General features: G+C 41.3%; 2 protein-coding genes across 3 annotated transcripts in view; one reads left to right on the top strand and one right to left on the bottom strand.

The window, feature by feature from the left end:
• The window catches only part of ABCB11 (ATP binding cassette subfamily B member 11), a 51,497-nt gene extending 49,851 nt beyond the window's left edge, over window positions 1-1,646 (top strand). For both annotated transcript variants that reach the window (XM_054208481.1, XM_054208482.1), the window contains one exon: window positions 171-1,646. In XM_054208481.1, coding sequence (XP_054064456.1) covers window positions 171-371 — 201 coding nt within the window. In that variant the 3' untranslated portion in view covers window positions 372-1,646. The remainder of the gene's footprint in view (window positions 1-170) is intronic.
• A 2,099-nt stretch (window positions 1,647-3,745) lies between these two features.
• On the bottom strand, window positions 3,746-11,793 carry G6PC2 (glucose-6-phosphatase catalytic subunit 2). Its single transcript, XM_054208483.1, has 5 exons — window positions 11,576-11,793; window positions 11,141-11,250; window positions 8,125-8,236; window positions 7,161-7,276; window positions 3,746-5,966 (listed from the first exon to the last, which is right to left on the bottom strand). The coding sequence occupies exons 1-5, from the start codon at window positions 11,791-11,793 to the stop codon at window positions 5,455-5,457; spliced, it is 1,068 nt and encodes a 355-aa protein (XP_054064458.1). The 3' UTR covers window positions 3,746-5,454.
• Window positions 11,794-24,387: the final 12,594 nt, after the last annotated feature.

The following is a 24,387-nucleotide window of genomic DNA, read 5'->3' as shown; positions in this document are numbered from 1 at the left end:
GTTCATGACCCAGCTAAGCACACCAGTAATGTAATTTTGATTTAGCCTCATAGTCGCTTTTACAAGTTGCACAATATGGTTAATTAATCTGAAACAATCAGATTCCTACAGCTCTGAGCCCCAATTTGGTTTTCCCATTTTCACTCTGACACTTTGTCTGTTGCTTTCAGACTGTGCAGGCAGCACTGGATAAGGCCAGAGAAGGGCGGACCTGCATCGTCATTGCCCACCGCTTGTCCACGATCCAGAATGCAGACATCATCGCTGTGATGTCACAAGGACTCGTCATTGAAAGGGGCACTCATGATGAACTGATGGCCATGGAAGGAGCTTATTATAAGCTTGTTACCACTGGAGCCCCAATTAGCTGAATTACTGTGATTTTAAATGTGAAAGACACTTTGTCTGTCAGCAAATACTCTGCAGTAGGTATGTGTATGTTGGTACTCCGTTGTGCTACAAAGTGCTCTACAATATTGTGAGTTCTGTGGTACCCTAAATGTATGTAGCTTTCTGCATCAAGCACACTTGTCAGGCACAGGCAGGGGACTAAGCATAAGCTGATGCATTCAGGAAGTAGTTTAGCTCACTGCAAAGGGAAAAAAAGCCTGAAAATGGAAAAGATCTTTGCTGCTGAGCTGGGGAATTGCCACCACCTGCAGTCAGACCACACAGTCCTGTCGTTCCTCAACTAGCAATCAAGGAAGACTCCGCTCTAGTGTTCTGGAAACTGCCACTTGTCTAGGTAAGCTCTACGAATAAAACACAATCCCAAGAATGAGGCTGTATATCTGAAAGGATCAAATCTCTCCTAACACTGGGTCTGCAGAGGATTACAACAGATGATACCCTTACTGTGGGTATGGAAGCCCCACGCTCCCGCCCGTCTGTACCATACCACGTCAGCTGTGCTGTTGGGAGAGGCTGGATTTCCACTGTGTGCAGCTACAGCACCAACACATTGGTGCCCTGAGCCTGACAGAGCCGTGCCCCTTCAGCAAAACCATCACGTACTTACAAAGAAGGCAGCTCCACAAAAGTAAGGAAAGCAGCCAAGAAGAGGAACAGAAGCTGGTGAGGATCATTTCCCCTACACTCACCACTCTGATCAAAGCTGTCAAACAGATTTTGAACAGGAATAAATGCTTTAGTTAAATCAATGCAAAATCCTACAGTTAATCGTCACAGTCATTTAAATCACTTCTATTGAGATAGCGATGGATAATATGTTGTCTTTTTTTCAGAAGGCAAGACGATGAGTATTTTTTATAAAACCATAAATATATGCAGTAAAGGTGGGGGGAAAATAGCCATAATTAGCTGTTTGTATTAAGCAGAGTTGATAAATCGAGCAACAATTCTTTGAGAAATTACAAAGGTCAGGAAGTATGTTCTTCTGGCAGAAGCTTTTATCTGTATTAGTTTATTTTAAGGTCTACTGCCTGTTTCTCTATTGACATGCTGATATGATATTTAATTTATATTAGTATTTAAGGCCATGGAAAAATAACTATTCTTTATTAAAAACTGCAATTACTATGTGTACTTATTCCATAATTCTTTTGCCTAAAGGACACCACTTTTGTGGCTGAAATTATAGCAATAAATTGTATTTTTTATTGGCTCTTGTGCTTTAGCACTTCATCTCTTACCCTTCAGACAAGCAAATGAGTATCTTGCAGCAGATGATAACAAGTATTTGTCTGTATTTAGAGCATGTCCGTAACAAGGGTCTGCTGTGCAGGATGGAGCTGTTGAGAAGAGCAACACAACTACACTAGCTCCTGCCTGCAAAGGAGCCTGCCACCTCCTTGCAGGAGCACAGTGACATGGACCCAGCTGGGTGGTACTGCTACTGCTCCTCTTCATAACATCATCCTGGTTTTAGAGAGCTAGTAAATATTGGGAGCTATATACTGGGAAGTATGCCTGTATAACAAAGGCACTCATGGTGTTCACAGACAGTTGCATTGGTCTTACATGTTCTTGGGTGCCATCTCCTGTCACTTTATACCTGTGTGCTATTGACAACCAGTTGGTTATAAAGCCCTTCAGTACCTGTGTGATGGAACTAAAGTGTAAGTGGAGCTACATGGTGCATTTGGGCATGAGCAACAAGCCTTGATGGACTGCTTGGTGCAGAGCTGTACTGGCCTTTCCTCTGCAGCTGCCCCACAGGTAAGATCCCCCAGCCCTGGAGCTTGGTGACAAGACCCCTGAGCAGACGCAAAGAAGTTTGCTTGTGTCTTTCTGTCTTGACAGAAGTAGCTGACAGTGCCATTTGGTGTTTCCTGCTGTATGTTTCTCCGCACAGTCCATGGCAGCTGCATTATCTGCTTTTCCAGCCACCCTATTCCTCTGGATAACTATAACCATGAGAGTGTATTGGGATGGCACCTGAGTAACTGCTCTGCAAATATAGGTCCTGCTCCAAAGAGACTACTCTGAGCAGGAACAGCCTGTCTGTAGCCAGAGTTCTTCCATCAGGACATAACAGGAATGAGGAGGATGAAAAGCTGCGTATTAGCAAAAGTGGTGTGATCTGAATGTAATGCCAGCTTGTCAGCTCATTTGTATGAGAAGCGAGGGACACGCTCACTTCATGTAATTTCTGCCTAGTGATAAACTTTCTGCAGACAGATGGAAGGACTTTTGGAATTGCATTACCCCAATTTGGGCATCTCTAAGCCAAGAATAACAGAGTAGTTTCTCCTGGAATCCCATTAGTGGGAGCAAGGGGATCAGTCAAGCACCTTCCATCCTCCTTATTACATAGGAAAATCTTAATTCAAAAGGGCGTCTTGTGGCCCAAACCAGGTTGAGTAGTTCAGCCCATCATATGAGTGTATATGCTCTGTATCTGTTCCAAAGATTAACAGTAAAAAAAGCTGCAAAGGCCTGATGAAGTTACAGTTTAAACATTTAACAATTTGCTAGCTCTCAGTTAAGGTGCCACACAATCTTATTAAATAAGGCTTGAAGTGTAATTTTCAACTGCGATAAATTTACCAAAGCCTGACTAAGGGACATGTAGCTCTATTTCACTGTATCAACTAAATGGCTCTTGATTTACAATTCTAATTCTATCAAAATATCAATATTATATCTAGACACTTGTTTATCCCACCACTCTGGAAAAGGCTAACTCTGAGGTTTTGGGAGCCCTCCTTGGAGATTCTTCAGGCAGTTGCACAACGCTCTATAGCCCAACACACTCAGCTGCTCAGAAAGTGTCTTATTCTACTGCCATTGCTTTATGAACAGGTTAATTTGTGAAGTTACTGGCAAAAATAAACTAACTTAATGTATTCCATTTTACCAAGATTCTTGGTTTTAGTAATGCTTTAATAGTTGAGGAAAAGAATAAGAGGTGGTTCAGACAGGACGCTCGTCTTTGTCCCTTTCCCTGAAGCACTGAAGTTGAAGGCTGAATTAATAGGACGCTCCAAGAAAGTGAGTGGGAGCCCATGTCTTCCTACATGTCTGTATGGTACTAGAAGAATACTGCAGAAATGCAAGTAGTCATTCTACATTAATGGTTGTGTCTATCCCAACAGAGGCACCAAAATTCTATCAGTACTGGGAAGCACAGACCCTCATGTGGTAGGAGCTTAGAAATGTGATGTCTGCCCATAACTCCCAGCTTAGAAGAGCCAACATTGCCAGTTGGCCCAAACACTGCTGCAAGAGCCACAGACGGCTGCGCACAAAGAATCCCCTGCTGTTGGCCAAGAGGAGTGAGGAACAGAAGGACAGCTAGACCAACCTAATAGCGTTTTGTGACGCCTTGTAGGTCACCTCATTGGCAGGGAATAACAAAGCACAGAGCATCTTGAACATGGGAGAAATCTTTGTCGTAGCTGCCTTTGCTCTTCATTATTTGTTTCTAGTCACATTAGCTTAAGTCATTTTGCTGAAGGAGTCACAATTATTGAAAAAGACTGGTTTCAGGCCAGCTACTGCAGGAAGAAGAGTTCAGAGAATCATTACAGAAGATACCAGAAGACGCATAAAGAAGAATGCTCCTCAGACTGTTAAAAACAGATTCATCACTTTTTTAAGTCAATGTAGCCTTAGAAGGCTCTTAAATAAGGATGTCTGTTTCAGATTTGCTTCTGTAATTTGTATCGTGTTCATTCCCAAGGGCCAAATCAAACTATTCACTGTGTTTTCCCAATTAAATATGACTCTTTCCATTTCAATTATCCTACAACTAATTGGAAGTCTAGAAACAATATAACGTTTATATCTTCTAAGCCTTATTGCTATCAGATCGTATGCACACAGCCCTCATTACCCGTATTATAGCTTTATGCTGCTTATATTCTAAGCATTATGAGACGGTATCAGCAAAATATTGCTTAAAGATTGTGCACCAAAAGGGAATATGCAATAGTGGGTGCTAAATAATGAAGAAAAATGAAAGTAACTCCCTTTGTCTATTCAGAGCATCCTGTTTATATAGAAGAACATGTATTTGACATATTAGTTACTTGTGTCCCTAAGTAAACCAAGCTGTCAAGCATATAAACTTGCAATGACTTAGTCTGCAATCACATCTTCATGACTTACACAACTACTAACAGTGATTCCGGCTTCTGACTCTTGACGTGTCAGAATTAGTCTGATTTGCTTTTGCAACACAGGAGCATGCACAATATGCTGAGCTAATTTCATTATTGACAACTTTCTTCATTTGTTGCTCAGTGTAGATGTACAGAACCCAAAGATTTGTTACACCATATTTATGTATTTTCAATATCAAAGATGTAATCTGTGTCATTCATGATTTATGTGACCACTTTCAAAAAGTAAAAATGACAAAAATCAGACAATAATGCAAAAATATATTCTACAGAGTCTAATTGAAAGAAACTTTTTTTTTTCTCTCATCTGGCTTAATCAAAAGCTGTTTTTCTCAGGAAGCTCAATAAGTTAAATCTGAAGCCTTATTTATAACTATGCTGGCCTTCTTCACAGTGCCTGGGTACAGTTGTAGGTGGTGTGATACTGTCACACCATTATCTATCAGTTTAACACACAATATCTATATATAAAAAAACCTGAATATTGAGTATCACTATATACAACTGAGGCTTGAAGCACCATCTAGTTGGAGACAGACAGCACTAAAAGACCACCAAGTAGCTAAATAGAACTAGTTGATTATATTTTAAAACTTTGTTATGACCCAGAGTATTGGGTCATATATAACCATACTACAGTGTCCCTCATTGCAGTATTTCTAGGAATAAAATCAGCAATTAATATGTCTGAGCTGCCAAAGTCATTCTTGAATGTACTGATTTTGGACGTACTGGTTACTTACCAGGAGCACATCAAAGACGCAGTGGCATCCCCCTTGGTTAAAATCAGTTAGCAAAACTGCCTTTGCAGAGGGTTCTTGAACAGTTCATATCCATCCCCACATTGCCACCCATTTGGAAACTTTATCTAATTAAGTTTCTTTTCAGTTGTCCTCATTAATGAGTGGACACAGTATGGAACCAAGGCAACTACAGTCAGAGGCATAGCTGCACTCTTACAAAACGAGAGAATGTAGAACAAATACTCAGTATGAGTAGGGATCTTAATGAAATTATACAGTTGCAGCATAGCTAAAGAAGCAGCTATACAAAATACACGGAAACTTATTTTACAGCTATTTTTACCTTTGCAGCTTGTGATGAACATTTCAGAATTAATTCCAAGACCTAAGCCAAAGAGTGCACCTAAATTCCTCACCAGTCCAGCAAATGGAGTTGTGTCAATGTTTATCCAGTCTGGGTTGGCACACCACTTCTTGGCCTTTGGAACAGACCATAGCAAGTCAATATCAAGAAGCTTGAGGACCAGATAAAAGCCAAGGGCAAAGATGAAAAGAAACAAGTTTGTCTTGATGTACATTCTCAAGCTTGCTGTCTGAATAGCAGGGGTATGCTCAAATGCTTCTGCCACAAGAATGCCTGTGGATTAGAAACTCAGTGTTACAGGGAACAACACACTCGTACTTTGAAAAAGTGCTTTTTACAGTGCCCCTGTAGAATCTGACTTCTGAAGACAGATTAATATATCTATGTATTTTATGTATGTATGTATGTATGTATATATACATGTACGCACATGAAATTTACTTCTTCTGTAGTACATTACAAAACCTCTTCTCCCACTGAATTCTGCTACTTTGGAAAAAAAATATTAAATACCAAGCACTGCATGTTTTTGATATGAGGTGTGCCTTATGCCTGAGTGCATCTCCCAGATGACAATCCATCAAATATTAGACGTAAACTAGATGTAAGCTAGAACATTCCTTTTCCACAAGAGACTCGCACTCAAAGACACAGCGATGCTGAATTCAATACCAGTTCCCACACAGGCTTTGAGTGTTGAGGGAAAAGACACAGAACGCTCTTACCTTACTTCTTACTCATTTTATGCTGGTTGTGAAAAGAGAGGGCTGGACTGCAAGCCAGTGCTGCACAGGCTGCTCTGCATCCATGAAAGAGAGAGAACGGGAGCAGGCAGCCCCTGTTCAACGCTCTGGTGACCCTCCTTGAGATCAGATAGATACTAGAGAGATTGCTCATAGTTTGAACTTCCTAAATACCAATTTGAAACACATGTAAGTAATTCTGAAAAACGTACTTTAGCTTCTTAAATCACCCTGGGGAGTGCTAATTTCCCTTTTTCTCTGTTTTGCCCCATGCTTGTCCACACTGCATATGTGCTAGTTTGTACCTGAACACCATTTGAAGTGAACCAAATAGCTTCCTCCTGAGAGGAAAGGTCAGGGCCATATAGGAGCAACTTCCTCTCTGATCCCTTCTGCAAAGGCAGCACAGATAAATACCAGGTGCAGTTAGTACAAACCAGATAGCGCTAGTCTGTGGCAGTGTGGACATAATGCAGTCAGCATCAATTGGCACATGGGCAAGGGCTCACTCCCTGTGTGAATTACAAAGACAGCAGATACTACCTTGCAAATTTTACCTTTAGACTATCATCAAATCCTTGGTCTTCCACAGCACAGAGCACCACCAGAGCTGCAAGCTGTGTAGCTGCGTGGCACTACTAAAAATCTCTTGCCTTTTCTCATATTTAATTTTTTTCATATTTTGCATATATGTTGAAAAGAAAAGAAAAAATAGCAACATTACCAGCAAATACTCCAAGAATAACTTGATGAGGGAAATGTGTTGCTATAAATACTCTTGAGATGCACACAATGATCTGGATAATCCAAAAAATACTCCAGAGGAATGACCATGTCAATCTACGGGGGAAAAAGGAGATGCTTAAAAATTAAGACATTTCACCTAGTAATTTACACCAGGCCCCCTTGTGTCAGGCTCCTATTTTTACCAAGCAGAGGTTTACAACTAGAGAAGTTTAGAACCAGATGGTTAAAAACTAGAAGTCAGTACTAAAACATTACCAAGAGTGGTTGCTCTTGCAGCCACATCTAGGGCTGCAGTAACAGACCCCAGTAGTTTCAGATCCAAACACTACCATAGTTTTAGTGATGAAAATCATCAATGGCAAGTTATATTAGCACCAGGACCTTGAACATATTTCTCATCATGAAGTCATACTTAAATGCAAAAATTCATTTAGTTTAGTGACAAAATTCATACAGTATGGGAGCAACCTTGTCAGGCTTGGAAAGGACAGCCATCAAAGCAATTGTAAGACTTGCCCACACAGCTGAGTAACATGTTCCACTGAACTTTGCCAACATTATGCACATTTGCTGTAAAATGGGGTAAGAAGGACTACCATTAAAGCAGTAAATGTATGTACTAACCAAAAGATCCAACATGTACAGACAATTAACAGAATTCAAAACTTCCAACACCGAAGATCTGACATGACCTTAAATAGAAGCTGATTCAGAAATATTGTATGCAACAACTGTTAAGTTAATAAGTACCAACCTATACAAATGGATGAATCCTCTTAATATTCTTTTTCTTAATCTGAAGTAGATAATAATAAAAGTTTGGGGTGTTTTTTTACAAACTGGACAAAACAAACTATGAATATTTCGTTAAAATAAGTCCATTAAAAACACAGCATGTATATAAAGAAATATCTGAGTTAAAATAATGGAAAGACACTGACCTGTGAAGGGTAACTGCTGATTTATCTTTCCACCTAACTGTGTAGCTAAGTGCTGCTGTGACCATTACATACCAGACACAGGAAGATCCCATGGCATGTCCAGATGGGCTTCCTAGGAAAAACAAAAAGGAAATATTCAAGCTTAAAAAATATGACTGTAACATTTGTCGTACAGAAAATGTCTACTGGCAGTTACTCAGGCACCTAATAATTTAGAAAGAACATGCTTAACAAAGGCTGAAAGAATGTCAACTGCTTCTCAACAGTTTATTTTCTCAATATGAATTTTTCATTAGACTCATCTATACAGAATCCAGAATATTTGTCTGAAAGTCAAGTGGGTAACAGCTTAACCACCTCATATTGGTGTAAGCTCGTATCTTGATTGGAAAGCATAGTATTCTTCCATTACTTAGATTTGGATTGTGATTTTTTAAGAAAGAAAAGCACCTAGGGCTCTCTTAGGGCTGTAGCATACAATGTAGAAGTCATATATGAGGATCAGATGAGGGAGTAACAGAGATTTAGCTCTTTGTAACAGTATAAGTACCAGTATAACTTTTAGATGGCCCTTCCAAATTGCCTTTTATTTCCTTCTCCAATTACCATGGCATTAGCAATTGTGATTGTGTCTCATTAGTAATGTTGCAGTCCAGGTAATTCACATTTTAGGTAGTCTTGTAATAAATTTAGACAAGTACCTGAAGTATGATGGAAGAACTGTGTCTTTGTGCCTTATTTAATTTTATAGATTTTAATTTAATTTTTCTGGGAACAATAAGAAGCCATAGAGAAGTACCTACAGCTGCAAAAATCACCAAAGTATGCTGGCACAATGCAAGGGAAATGATTCCTAAAATTACTCTGCCACTTCTTTTTCCCTGTTCACCAGGTATACATTCAAGAAATGGAAACAGAGGAGGACAGAAAATCAGATCATTGGAACCTGTCTATACCAGACTTTTACAGCTTGGCTTTCTGTGGAGAAAAAAGAAAAGTAAAAGGGACAGTGTTATTTCATTGGCAGAAGAAATCGTTTTGGCCAAAGAATGTGTTATGACCCAGCACTATATAGTAGGTTGCAAAGCAAAAGAATATTTCAGTGAAGCAGGAAATCAGGAATGTCTAGGGAGGACAAGCACAATGATTTCTGGCTCCCTACACTCATTTTCAGTATCCTGTTGGCAGTATTGTTAGTAATCACACTACCAACTCTTTCATTAATTTTTTAACAGATGTACAATTCTAAACCTCACAACAGAACAGATGCCACTGATAAGGAAACCATACTGTTGTATATCAGCGTTGGGAAAGCTTCTCTTTGTTCTAATCTAGGAAAATGTCATCTAGGAAAAATGTTTCATAGTTCATCTGCAAATTATCTACTGGAAACAGCATAAACTCCACCTTAAGGTTTATGTTTACTCATTCCAGAAGTACAAACTAAATTCAGGTCCTAGATCGCTTGCCATGTAGTTATATAAACACTTCCCTCAGCTTTCCCTTTTGTTGGGCCACAGAGTTTGGGCTTCAGGCAATCCTATCAATATTTGGATATGCCCTGCTCACATCTGCGGCTGCTTCTCTAATCTTTTCATATAAAATGCATATATAAAAAGTGTGTGAAGTACCACGTAAGCTCACACAATGACTGTGTGCACCTAACAGCTGCACTCACTGCACCTCCTCTTGGTAATGAGGAACAGGTGAGTGACAGATATTGCCAATGGTCAAGGGCAAATCTGGAGATAGGAGAAAGTGCAGTCATTGTAAGTGCAAATAAGGAATCAATATGACAGTGGTACCCACTGGACAGAAACAGGAATGATTTGTTACTTCAGGAAGAAAGTAAGAGAGGAAAATGGCCTTCTGGTTCAATGAAACAAAATGAACCACACTGACTGGTTCCTTAGTCAGGGCTTGGAATTACATGGTGCTGAATGGGCTTAATTCTGAAGGCTTTTGAAAAGATCTGAAGGACCTTAATACTTTGGGTTACGTCCCAAATGAATTCACTTGAGAAAGACTGCAGATCACATATAGACCAGGCATTTTAAACCCTGCCTGATACAAGGGTTTAAGCTTCTCATTCAAAATTACAGTGGGATAAAATGCAGGATATTGTTAACAAAATACAGCTCTGCAAACCACTTAAAAGCTTGCAGTGGCATTGACGAGGCACAAAGCACATTCATTTCCACAGTCAATATTTTCTTGTACAATGAATTAAGCTAAATTCAGTCAGTTAGCTAAGTGTAAGTTTACCTTATTTCACATATTAAGGTCACACAAGCTCATTTAACTTCAGCGGGACTGCATTTGAGTTTCACAGAGAAGACAGTGAGATATAAAAAACTGAACATACGTTGAAAAGGTACATTTTTCAGGGACCTTTTTTTCCGCATGTATTTGTACACGTACCCACACACACACATTCAGTGCCACTGTCTGGTTCTGGGAAGAAGGGTTCCATTTTCCACCGATGTATGTACATTTCCATACATTACATGATCAGTTGTTGATACTATTGTTATTTACACTGAACCACCTACTCATTTTTGTGGTTTGAATAATTCTTGCAACAGTGCACAAGCCCTCAAACTCAACAGCCCCCTGCTCTGGAATTTCTCTCCCCAAGCTGATGTCATTGGCACTGCAAGTGTTCCAAAAAAGGCACCTGACAAAGCAAGTGAATCACTCTTTCTGAACCTAGGACAGAAGTTTTGAGAAAATTCCTTTCCGATATGCTGGTTCAGTCCAGTAGGAGTTACTTTTTTAAAGCAAATCCCCCTCCGTTGCACTGTTTAAATGCAATGAAGTAAACATTCTTGTCCTACAGCAATCAAACACCTATCATATCTTATTTCTTCCTTATTCTTGTCCTGTGTTTTGGTGCTATTTTAAACATGAGTCTGAGATTTGTATATCATATAAGATCTTCGTAAGTGACATCCTCTCTCCCCCAAAAGCCACTATTTCTATTAAATGTCCCAATGTAATCTCCAACATTTCTTACCTGGTCCAGTTTCACATGTTATAGGAAACTGCTCAAGGCATGGGCTTGACTGATTGGGATAAATCATTGTTTCTTGCACCCACCAGTACGGGCGATGCCCAAACAAAATCCTGACAAAAAAAAATAACATAAAATGAAGCAGAAACACAATAAAAAGATTCTTACGTAGGAAGGCCTCAGCAAAGCATGACAAATAATCTTACAATGAATATGAGTATATTGCCAAAACTATTCTGTAATAGTTCTATAGGTTCTTCTTGTCTTATCAAAATGTCCTTTCAAACATATCTTAAATATCTTCATTGTGAATTCCTGTTTTATAATTACAGGGGAAAGTCTACTAGTACGTTATTCACAGAAAGTTTTCTAAACTTGAGGCATATATTGTAACCACCATTAAAACCACCAAATTTTAAAATAAATCCAACTTCTTACCATTTAAATATGAGGTTGAACCAATCACCAATGACTGCCACCCATATCATTTTAGTACCAACCACTTGGTTGAGCTGAAACCAAAGAGGAAAATAAATTGAGAATATATTCCGGGGGTCGCCAACATGTGACATAAAATTAAGGAAATCCTGGTAAGCCCTGTAGTCCCTCTGTAAATGCTGAATGATAAGCACGCCATTGCTATGAAGGAGATCCATTTTAGGGGATTAAACTCTACTCGAAATATAGTAAAGTTCCTTTAATCTTAAGTTTCTAGTGATGGAGAATGAGAGTCATGGAGGGGAGCTATTAAAAAGTGTGAGAAGGTGATTGACGTTGCCTTTATATTGTATCGCCGTGGTGTACCCAGCCATTCCTGGAACACGTGGCTCCAAACCTCCAGGAAAGCACATGAGTCTGTTAGCCCTGGAAAGCTTTTCTGTTTGCAAATTTTAATTGGGGGAAACTAAGTGAAGTACATGCTGAGCAGCAGCAAATTGTGGGGAAAGTTTTGTGGAAACACAATGTGTGACTTATGCAATTCTTTGTATGAACAGTTGGAACATGTTTGCTTGAATTTTTTCACAGTTCATTTCTCTGCAGGATGGACATTAGCAATGTGTATACTTCATTAAGTGTTGCCCATATAAAGGACAGAAAGAATACACAAATAATTGGTCTTTGCAGAATTGTCATTACAGCTGTACCTTTGACTTTGAAATAGAATTTGGTTACCATGCTGCATCTAATACTTTGCACAACACATTTTGTCATGAAAAATACAACTACCATCCATATATCAACAATGCTGTTGACCTCTAGATTAATTTTTAAAGCATCAATATTCTCAAAGCACTGAAAAACAATTGTTTCCCTCATGCAAGAGGCCATGTTAATCCAGGGCACAATGCAGATGAAGCTTCACCTCTGAGTCATCTCACCCAGCATCACCATTCTCGCATATTGCTTACATGATGCAAGTCCTGCACACCTCTGCCAGAAGGAGCTGAAGCCTGCCCTACTGCAGCCCCCTTGTGTTGCCCAGCCTGGCAGGAATGAGCCCTGCTTCGCAAACCAGAGCAAGGCTGGGAACAGCTGATTATGAGTGATTCCCTGAAGTATTCCCAAGAGAAGCACTTAGGTTCTCCAAGACAGACAGACAGGAGGAAACTGAGTTTCTGCCAGACAGCAGGATTTTAAGAATATACAGCAAATAATGCATTACCACATCAGATTTATCAATATTAGTACTAATAACTGTAGCATAGGAAAAGATCGTGTTCATTTGTGAGGTGGCTACATGAGAAACTTTTTTCCACAAGAGATTAAATGGATACCAAAAGTCTGATGATGCCATCATCTGATATCATCAGAGTAGCAAGAGGAAAACTGCAGTTCTTTATCACGCTCTCATGTTCATATCTTCTATTAGAGATTATCCATGTATCTAAACCAATTAAAAACAGAAAGCAAAGGCAGTTGTATATATGCACTGCACACTTCTTCTCTACTGCTTTCTCCATGGCACTTAAAGCTAAACTATACAAACTGTGGAGACAAAGACATGAACTACTTAACTGTTTTTGCTGAAAAGAGACTTAACGGCTTAACAGGGGTTTATGATATGTGGTCAGGGAAGTCACATGGAAACATTAAGGAGATTCAACAAATAAGGCATGACAATTAAAAGGACTTAGAAGACCTCTCTTCCTGACACAATCTCACATTTACTTTAGCTACTCACATTTACTTTAGCTATTAATAGTCTGGGTTTAGAAACTTTTTAGCAGACTTAAATCCTACATGTTTATTGCTACCAGTTGCATTGAGCCATGTAGAAAACCTTAAAGTTAAAAAGAAATTTTTTTCTGAATGACTACTACGTATTTTTTTTTACTACATATATTTATTTGTACATTGACTGAATTATTCACTTCAACTTGTATCACCAGATTTCAAGGAAATCCGTTACAAAACCAAAATTTCAGGATATTTCAACAATAAATATTTACTAGCTTTTTAGCTGCAAATACTTTGGGAGGTCTGTTTCTTGCTAAGCCATATAGCTTATAGCTTTTCAGGGCGTCCAGCAAGGGAACTGTCATATAAATAAACTGATGCAACTAATTTTCCCTCTCCCAGTTCTTTCCCGAGAACTTACTTGTTTAGAAATGCCTCTCTCAAATAACTTTTTGTACCTTACTACTAGAGAAAATGTCCTTTTGCCACATTTTTTCAGCTGCAAAAGTATCTCTCCTTTAAAGATAAGTAGGACTTATAGTAACAACAATAAAAATCACTCTTATACATGTCTGGGTTTAGTATGCAAAAATGTGGAGAAACTGAGGTTTTCTTCTGTTTTTTTTTTTTTTCAGTCTAGTTTATAAAGAATAATTAGCTTTAAACATGAGTGCAAATGCCAAGTCATCTGGTGGCTGAGTAGCAACCATCTTGCCTCCAGTACTTAGTTAAAACAGCAACTGTAATGACGTTAAGTCTAAATAACTGTTGTTTGATTAGGAAAAATATTTTGCAATAAGTAAGTTCCCATCAAGACACAATTTAATGTCCTCAGGAGAGCCTACCAAGTAATAAAATAGATCCCCTTTCAGTCCCACTTTAATGCCAATGTTGTTATTCAATAGTATCAGAAAAATTGTCTCCCTGATGCAAGATGTGCAGGACCACTGCAATAACTTTTTGCATGTTTGTTTTATTTATAAATATAAAAACACCCACTCATGTTACCCACTGGGATAGTGTTGCATCTGCTCAGGCCAAACTCTTCTTCAGATAGAACCACTCAGACACACTTTGGTTCCCAGAAACTTTGTTAATATAATCTTTGAAGGTATGTCTTAGCAATGTTTCAGTAAAGTAACCTCTTTTAGTATAAATGCTAAGACCTTCTCATATTAATTTTCATTTTAAAGATTTTACTGCTGGTTCATACGCTGAATGCCATATGAACGCCATACGTTCATAAATATCTTTCTGCTTAGATAGAAAGATAAGCACCTTAGACATAATGAAGACTAACAGCTAATGGCAAACATAAATAAGCTTCAATTTTCTCCTACGTTCTGACTGTTTCAAAAGCTCCTACATACACATCTTAGAAACATCAGAGGATTCATGTTTATAAAAAAGATACTTAAAAAAAAAAACAACACACCAAATCAACAGTCTACAAAACAGAAGGCAGGACGTTTTTGGAACAGGTAAGCACCTTTCTGTGAGAGATGTTCAGGTGATGTTCTCATTGTCCCTGAAAGCACTCATGATCCTGCTTGATATGAGTCATCTCTTGTCCAGCCTGTGATGTTTGCCGACCTATAGAAGTCTGAGACACTAAGATTTTCCTAGCTCTAGTAAACAGCAAAGAAAAGATGATGAAACGTCTTGAAATACTATATTTAATAACTCGTTTAAACCGACAAAGGAGAAATACTTCCTCAATAAGCCTTTTACCCCTCCTTTTCTATGCAAAACACTGCAAAATGTAATGTGCTTAGTATTTCAAAGTCACTTGAGATAATATATGAAATAAAACTATTTGCTTTATTTTAGTATGTGGAATTACGAGGAAAACTAGTGATCTGTACAAAATGGTCAGAATGTGTACGCAATTAAGTTTTTAAATCAAAGCTTTGTCTTGTTTTGATATTATAGAACCAAGGCTTGGCTTCACATGGTCAAATGAGTTCTTAGTTCAAAGCAAAAACCTTTAAAATGCTATCTGTTCACATAAAGAGTTTTTAATTTATTGATATTTTCTTGATCTATTTTATTTTCCAAGATATACAAAACCAGAGACTATCCAAAATTTTATATATTCTTGGTAATAATGTAGAAACAAGAATTATGCTGATGATCCACTGAAGGGAGGATAAAATGTTTACAGCTACTTTACACCTACATATTAGAGCAAATATTACATAACAGATATCAGATGTTGTTAAGCAAATGTTTGCAAGAGAAGGAAAAGCCATCAAAGCAAACATTTTCTAAAACACTGTTAATGGAGACCTATGTACTAGGCCTAACTTTCTGGTACATTATGCTTAGCTAATTGAACAATAACATTAATTTCCACATCAGTGTTTTCATTGGCACTGGACCAGCTACAAGGATTAACTACCAATTTAGTAAGTTCACAAGTAGACACTGTGTACAGCAACTGACAGCTATTTTCTTAGGTATGAATATTTTCCAAATGGAACACTGAAAAGATACATGTTAATTTTAGATACAGGAAGAGACGAATCTTTCAAGAAGCTCTTTCTTTCTGTCCATACTTCATTCCCTCGAGCATTCCTCACTGGACCCAGGCAGCCCTAGTTAAGGTCAGGCTTCTTTAGGCCTGGACTGACCAGTAGAGGTTTAGTGAATGCTAACACGAACCAGTTGCTTTCTCTTGGTTCTGCCACCTTATTAATCTAATCTTTCCTAGTTAGTACACTGTCATTCCTTGCTATAAAGTTAACTACGCACATACAGGAAACTAGCAAACTTCGTTATCAATAACTGCCAGACAACACATGGAATGCAATTCTGGCATGTTCATGAAAAAGTCACATCTAAGGAATTCTAGTTATTGTAATTTTAAGTATGAAGAGCTACTTTTTAGAAATTACAAGCAACCTAGGGTTTAACAGTGAATAAAAATTCTTCAAGTTCCATAAACTGCAAGCAGAAATGGACTGTGGACCCATAAGGGCAACAATCTCCACTGCATTTTTGGTTCCCTTTCCAGTAAGATCGCTGCCTTATTTCTTGCCATTCTCTAATCCCTGAAACTAGCCCCATGCCAACCATAGCCCAGTGAGGTTAGAAACCTGTCAAGAGAAGTAGCTGAGTCTGTTTATTAGGACCAGTTCTTCAATTTGGTGTTCTCTTAGCAGTTTCTACCTAAACTGCAGTAGCTCTCCAACCCTGAACTATAGCTCTCGACTACCCCTTAACCCAGCACTGGAATAGCCCAATATGGACTTTAAGCTAGGGGAAAAATAAAGCAATTTTGTTGGCAATAACCTGCCCTTCAGTTTGACTGCAGGTTAACTGTCACCCTGCTGTTGTCGTCGTACGTCTCAGAACCTTAAGTTTAACCAAGTACCCTAGGGTTACAAAGATACACATGAACAGATGGCAAATGTAGAAAATGGGTATATGGTATAATTACATTGTCTCCAGCAAAGCCCATAGTCCTAGAAATAGGGTAAATTGCTGGTGAAACATTCTTCCATCCCTGACTACCCTGTGGCTTGATATGACAGACATTTAGAAAAAAGCATTTCAGAACAAGTGTCTGGGCTAGAGTTATGGTAAAGTTAGGTGCCAGCGTTTCTGAGTATGGAGCCTCTTGAATCAGACCTAATAGAAGATTTAAGAGTCATAGAATAGAATCATAGAATCATAGAATTGCTGAGGTTGGAAGGGACCTTTAAGATCATCGAGTCCAACCTTTAACCTACCCTGACAAAAGCCACTTCTAAACCATGTCCCTAAGTGCCCCATTGTTGCGTGAAAAGGGGCAAAGCGGTTTTGGCAGAAAATAAACCCCCTTGCGTTCTAACACTCCTGGTCCCCAAGAGTCTCCTGCTTCTTCCTCACTCAACATAATTCTATCTCCTCCTTCAGAAGAAACTCGCCACACATACGCAACAGCTGATTCTTCTGGCCGCCTCGAATATTTTTCCCTTATTTTCGCTAACTCTGTTGGTGTCCACGGAACAGTACGCACAGTGTTGCGGACTTCCTCATCATCCTCATCAACTGCGGTTTCAGTTTTAATCAGAGGTCGTAAAGGAAAGACTCGAGATTTCACAGTAAAAGTCCTTCCCTCCTCATCTTCTTCCTCATCTTCACTATTAGACCAAAAATCTCCGGTCTGGGTTCCAGAATTTGGATAACACATTGATTTACGAATTTGTTGGACTTGGGTTGAGGGCTGCATTTTATCTAAGAGCCCAGTCACCCTTTCCAATAACATTTTAAGTTGGTGATTTTCACTCCCAAGTTGAGCATTCCGGTTTCCTAAACATTCATTCTCACTCACAAGCTTATCAACTTGAGTTCTTAATTTTTCTCCTGTCTCCTTTTGAAAGGCTAGTGATGACTTCAACACCTCATTCTCTGATTTCAGGGTTGCATATTCTACAGCTGAAATCAGATTAGGAGCAGGGGTTTCCCTAGCTTCTTGTTGTGCACAAGATAAACAGGCGCCTAACACCGCACGGATCACACCTTTGCCTTTCCCCGCTCTGAGCTTCTGTGAAGCCCGACACTCTTCAATACGTTCCACCACTTTCTCTTCATCCTTCCAAAATTTATGGGCCCACTCCTTCCCAGCCTGGGAAGGGGCACAATCATATTTTTGCAGCAGTTTATCCATGGCAATCCTGCGACTACGCCAAAATTCTGTTGCATGAAAAGGGGCAAAGCGGTTTTGGCAGAAAATAAACCCCCTTGCGTTCTAACACTTCTCACCAAGGTGGGAGGCTAGGTGCGGCTAGGTTTAAATTCTGAGTGATGCCCAATTCAGCACTATCAGTCCAATGGCGTTTAATATGTATTAAACTATTACGATTTGGATACACTAATAGTGGACTGCACCTTCAGTCTAGTCGTGCTCATGAACTAGCACGGCCACTCTCGAGTCTTTGGTCGTGTTCAGTGAGAAACCAAAACGACTAGCTACTTAAAAAAGTGCAGTTTATTTAAACAACAGATATATAGGTTCTTAGGATTGCCGATGATAAATACACTGTCTGCAAAGCACGTGCAAATGAAAGTATTGTTACATATACAAAACGCGTGACAAAGTTATAAACGATACAGCCTGGCTCTAAATGTAGAAAAAAGAGTCTCTAGAGAAATTTCTAAGTTTCCCGAGGAAGCACTCGGTATAATCTAAGTCTTACCCAAAGGCGTCCCTACGGGGGGGAAGAGAGGCTCAGCCCGTTGACTGATCCCAGAAGTCAGTGATGTAATTCTTTATGATGGTGTCTTCCCTGGGTATCCCCCCTCTCTCGGGCTATTTTATACTATTTGTTTTCTTCAAGGTGGAGTTTGAGTGACTTCAGTCATACATACTTTTATCATGATTGGTGTAAATTTCTCTCGCTTCACAATTAAAGGTATAGTTTACGAGAAATTCAGGGCGCAGACTCAAGAAGGAGTGGTCGCACCTTGGAGGCGGGTAGCCTTCGGGATGGAGGTGTGTTTTGGTATTATAATGACATTATAATGAGCAAAGTTCACACAAAGGACAGCATTTCATCAAAATTTGACAAAATGTTGGCTCTGAGCATCTAGCGGGCAGCTAATTGGCAGCTTATCTGTTTCATGGTATCATCCCATTCCCGTATCCGCTATACATCATAAGGTAAAGCCACGGAATAATTGCATCCCGTCCCGTACCTCATGTAGCTTATCAGGGAACCACAGATGTTGTGTCCTTCATGCCAGCTGCGGCTATTTTCTACCTCAGAAGCCTCTTGATTTTATACTTTTCCTTAATGTGTGAACAATGCTGTACTTTTGTATTTTTTAAACAATTTAGTATTTATTCCACACCCATCTACCCTTTTTTTAAACACCTCCAGGGATGGTGAATCCACCACCTCCCTGGGCAGCCTATTCCAATGTTTAATAACCCCTTCAGTGAAAAAATGTTTCCTAATATCCAATCTAAACCTCCCCTGACGTAACTTGAACCCGTTTCCTCTCGTCCTATCACTTGTCACCAGGGAGAAGAGGTCAGCCCCCATCTCTCTACAACCTCCTTTCAGGTAGTTGTAGAGGGTGATAAGGTCTCCCCTCAGCCTCCTCTTCTCCAAGCTAAACAACCCCAGCTCCCTCAGTCGTTCTTCATAAGGTTTGTCCTCCAGACCCCTCACCAGCTTTGTAGCCCTTCTCTGGACACGCTCCAACGCCTCAATGTCCCTCTTGTAGCGAGGGGCCCAAAACTGAACGCAGTACTCGAGGTGGGGCCTCACCAGTGCCGAGTACAGGGGGATGATCACTTCCCTAGTCCGGCTCACCACACTGTTCCTGATACAGGCTAGGATGCTGTTGGCCTTCTTGGCCACCTGGGCACACTGCTGGCTCATATTCAGCCGGCTGTCAACCAACACCCCCAGGTCCTTTTCTGCTGGGCTGCTTTCGAGCCACTCTGCCCCAATCCTGTAGCGCTGCATGGGGTTGTTGTGACCCAAGTGCAGGACCCGGCACTTGGCCTTGTTGAACCTCATACCATTGGTCTCAGCCCATCGGTCCAGCCTGTCCAGATCCCTCTGCAGAGCCAACCTACCCTCAAGCAGATCAACACGCCCGCCCAGCTTAGTGTCATCTGCGAACTTACTGAGGGTGCATTCGATCCCTTCATCCAGATCATTGATAAAGATATTAAAGAGAACCGGCCCCAGCACCGAGCCCTGGGGGACACCACTTGGGACCGGACACCAACTGGATTTAACTCCATTTACCACCACTCTCTGGGCACGGCCATCCAGCCAGTTTTTTACCCAGCGAAGAGTACACCTGTCCAGGCCATGAGCAGCCAGTTTCTCCAGGAGAATGCTGTGGGAAACGGTGTCAAAAGCTTTGCAAAAATCCAAGTAGATAACATCCGCAGCTTTTCCCTCATCCACTAAGTGGGTCACCTTATCACAGAAGGATATTAGGTTTGATAGGCATGACCTGCCCTTCACAAACCCATGCTGACTGGGCCTGATCACCCTGTTCTCCTGCATGTGCCGTGTAACGGCACTGAGGAGGATCTGTTCCATGACCTTCCCAGGCACCGAGGTCAGACTGACTGGCCTGTAGTTCCCCGGATCCTCCTTCCGGCCCTTCTTGTGCATGGGTGTCACATTTGCTAACCTCCAGTCAGCTGGGACCTCCCCGGTTGTCCAGGACTGCTCATAAATGATGCAAAGTGACCTGGCGAGCACTTCCGCCAGCTCTTTCAATACCCTTGGGTGGGTCCCGTCCAGCCCCATAGATTTGTTCACCTCCAGGTGCTGAAGCAGGTCCCTCACTGTTTCCCTTTGGATTACAGGGGCTTCATTCTGCTCCCCATCCCTGTCTTCTAGCTCAGGGGTCTGGGTACTCAGGGAACAACTGGTCCTACTGCTGAAGACTGAGGCAAAGACTTCATTAAGTACCTCAGCCTTTTCCTCATCCTTGGTCACTATGTTGCCGGCCCCATCTACTAGAGGACAGAGATAATCCTTAGTCCTCTTCTTACTGCTAATATATTTATAGAAACTTTCTTTGTTGTCCTTGACAACAGAAGCCAGGTTTAGTTCCAGCTGGGCTTTGGCCCTCCTGATTTTTTCCCTACATAGCTTCACTACCTCTTTGTAGTCCTCTTGAGTGGCCTGCCCTTCCTTCCAGAGGCCATAGATCCTCTTTTTTTCCCTAAGTTGCAACACTAGCTCCCTGTTTAGCCAGGCCGGCCTTTTTCCCCGACGGCTTGTCTTCTGGCACATGGGGACAGTCTGCTCCTGCGCCTTTAAGACTTCCTTCTTGAAAATCACCCAGGCTTCCTGGGCTCCTTTGCCCTGGAGGACTGCCTCCCAGGGGACTTTGTCAACCAGGCTCCTGAAAAGCCCAAAGTCCGCCCTCCGGAAGTCCAAGGTAGCAGTTCTGCTGACCCCTCTCCTTGCTTCTCGCAGAATCGAAAGCTCTATCATTTCATGGTCACTGTTCCCAAGACAGCCTCCAACCTTCACATCCCCCACAAGACCTTCCCTGTTCACAAACAACAGATCCAGCAGGGCACCTTCCCTAGTTGGCTCTCTCACTAGCTGTGTCAGGAAGTTATCCCCAGTACGTTCCAGGAACCTTCTAGACTGTTCCCTCCCTGCTATATTGTATTCGCAGCAGATGTCCGGCAAATTGAAGTCCCCCACGAGGACAAGAGCTCGCGATCTTGAGACTTCTCCCAGCCATTTATAGAATATTTCATCTGCCTCCTCATCCTGATTGGGCGGTCTATAACAGACTCCTACTACGATATCCGCCTTGTTAGCCCTGCCCCTGATTCTTACCCATAAACGTTCAGTCTCATTATCACCATCATTTAGTTCAAAGCATTCATAACACTCCTTAACATACAGGGCCACACCCCCGCCTCTCCTTGCTTGCCTATCCTTCCTGAAGAGCCTATAGGCATCCATGGCAGCACTATAGCTATGTGAGTCATCCCACCACGTTTCTGCGATGGCAACTACATCATAATTATCCTGCTGCACAATGGCTTCCAGCTCCTCCTGTTTGTTGCCCATGCTACGTGCATTAGTGTATAAGCACTTCAGCTGGGCTACAGGTCCTTTCTCCTTTTTACTGGTGGGAGCCGAAATTCTGCCACCCCCAGACTTATTCCTAAGGAGCCTGGTTACGCCCCCTATCTTTTCCAAGTCTAGTGCCAGCATGCCACCTTCAGGCTTTTTGCTAGCAAGCTTGGATCTATCCCCATCCCCCTTCGAATCTAGTTTAAAGCCCTGTCAATGAGCCCCGCCAACTCCTGCCCTAAAACCCTTTTCCCCCTCTGAGACAGGCTTTTGCCGTCTGTTGCCAGCAGGCCTGGCGTCCTGAAAAGCAGCCCATAATCAAAGAACGCAAAGTCCTGCCGATGACACCAGTCTCTGAGCCAGGCATTGAACAGCTGGCATTTCCTATTAATCTTCTCATCAATCCTCGCAACTGTTGGGATAGAAGCAAACACTACTTGTGCTCCTGATCCCCTAACCATCCGTCCCAACGCCCTGAAGTCTTTCTTCATTGCCCTCAGGCTTCTTCCTGAAATTTCATCATTGCCTGACTGAAAAATCATGAGGCCACCTTTCTGTTTGTGGTTGGTAAGAACTGTCAGTTTGAACAGAAAACTAGTACCTGCTAAAATCACCATGCTTCATTTAAATACGCAGTTGGTAAGCTGATTGTGGAGACAGTCTGTAGTGAGAAAGTAAGATTGAGGATAGGTTGTACTGTAAGTTCATGTCTCTACAAAACTCTGAGAAAAGACTCACAAATCAGTCAGAAAAAAGATCACTTAAGGTATGGACTGTGCTAGTAAATCTCACAGGCTATACTTAGTCTTTGGCTGGTGGAATTCTAAAACGAACGAATTGGACTAATGAAATGTAGAAAAACTTCACTGATGAAAAAAGACATCTAACATTTCAGAGCTAGTGCCAGCTACTGTGGGGTGAGCCTATTACCTATGCTAATAAAAGGATCCAGAAGAGACCAGACTGAAGAACCCACCAAAAGATGACAGATTAGAATTCTGGATTTGTTTAGGTTAGTTGAATTTGTATTTGCTAAACTCCAGAGGGTAGGAAAATTGTGTATTCACAAAGTTATGAGCTCAAATAACAAAGGCGAGTGATGTTAGGGGCAACATTTAAACTTTATACTGGCAGCGTTCACTTAGCTAAGTTTAAGGTCTGACTGGGAAAAAGAGAGAAATGGTCCTAGTTAAAAAAAAGCAGTAAGGCACAGGCTCCGTAATGCCAAAATTTGTATGCAGCTAGGTAATCATTCTTGAACCAGCCCAACTTCAGTACATTTAAGTCTGAATCAGGTAAGAAACAGTGGTCTAATAATAAGTTTTAGGACTAATGCTGAGGAAACTGAAATCTAGAGAACAGGTGTCAGAATCACATGAGACAGAAATGCAGCTGGGTAGCAGTGCTATGCACCAGCAGCTGCAGTTTATACAAGAATAACGCAACTAATAGTTGGTAGTCTCAACTCAGACTTTGCTTTGGGTCTGGTGTGTGTGTGGGAAGAATAATTAACAGTTTCAGACAGCAATCCTCAAAGCTTTACTAAATTTACGTTATTCTGAGATCATCTAAATAGCACTGAAGTAAACTAAAGCTAAGAAAAATTCATTAGCTATGGCAACAAAATGATTAGTAAAAAGCTTCCATGATAAACCAGAGGCTGGTACCTGGGATCACAAACTAGTGCTTATCCAGAGCCAAAAGGAAATTTACTCAACTGGAGAAAAATTAGGTGCAGTATTGTAAGGAGGACATTCACCATGACAGAGGCTTATGGCCAAGCCTTTGACTGGGTACAGGCAGGGCTGCTGTTTTGTGGTTTTGTTCATACCAAAAAGAACTGCTATTACCTCTGCGTGTGAGTCTCCTATCATAAAGATCTACCTTAAAGATTAAAGGTAAATTTTTATGATCTACCTATCATAAAGAAAGGTAAATTCTCTTTTCATGGGAGAATTCAGGCCTGGGGAATTAAAAGGCAATTCAGGAGTATCACAAAACTTACGACTAGGTTACCCCAAGTACGTTCCGTGAATAATCCAGACATTGGAAACAAGTTCTAGCATCAGAGGAGCGTAAAGGAGCTAGCCTGCTCCTCAGTTCCAGCCTGGTTTCATTCAGCACCGAACAGTAAACGGCACAAAGCGCGCCAGGCTTTCCACCGCCGCCCGCCGGCCCCGCGCCCCGGCGGCGCTACAGCCAGCCCAGCCACCGCCCCCTCAGCAGGGCCCGAGAAAACGCCTTAATCCCAACAGGCATTTTCCCGGAAAGGAAAGGGACACACAACCCCCCCACCCTTCCTCGCTACACCGGCACCACCCACCTCCGCAAGCCCCGAGAGGCCGCCACCCCGCCCGCCCCGCCCCGCCATGGTAGCTCCGCCATGGTAGCTCCGCCTCGCCTCAGGGCGACCGTTACCACGGCAACAACGCCAGCAACTCCCAGCAACCCCTGCGGCTCCAGGAAGGACGGCTGAGCCAATCAGCGGTGCGCTTGTTGCGAGGCGGGGGA

The sequence above is a fragment of the Rissa tridactyla genome, chromosome 7 (genome assembly GCF_028500815.1).
Source record: "Rissa tridactyla isolate bRisTri1 chromosome 7, bRisTri1.patW.cur.20221130, whole genome shotgun sequence".
Taxonomy (NCBI): Eukaryota; Metazoa; Chordata; class Aves; order Charadriiformes; family Laridae; genus Rissa; species Rissa tridactyla.
The sequence above is the reverse complement of the archived record's forward strand: the minus strand, read 5'-3'. Positions and strand labels throughout refer to the sequence as shown.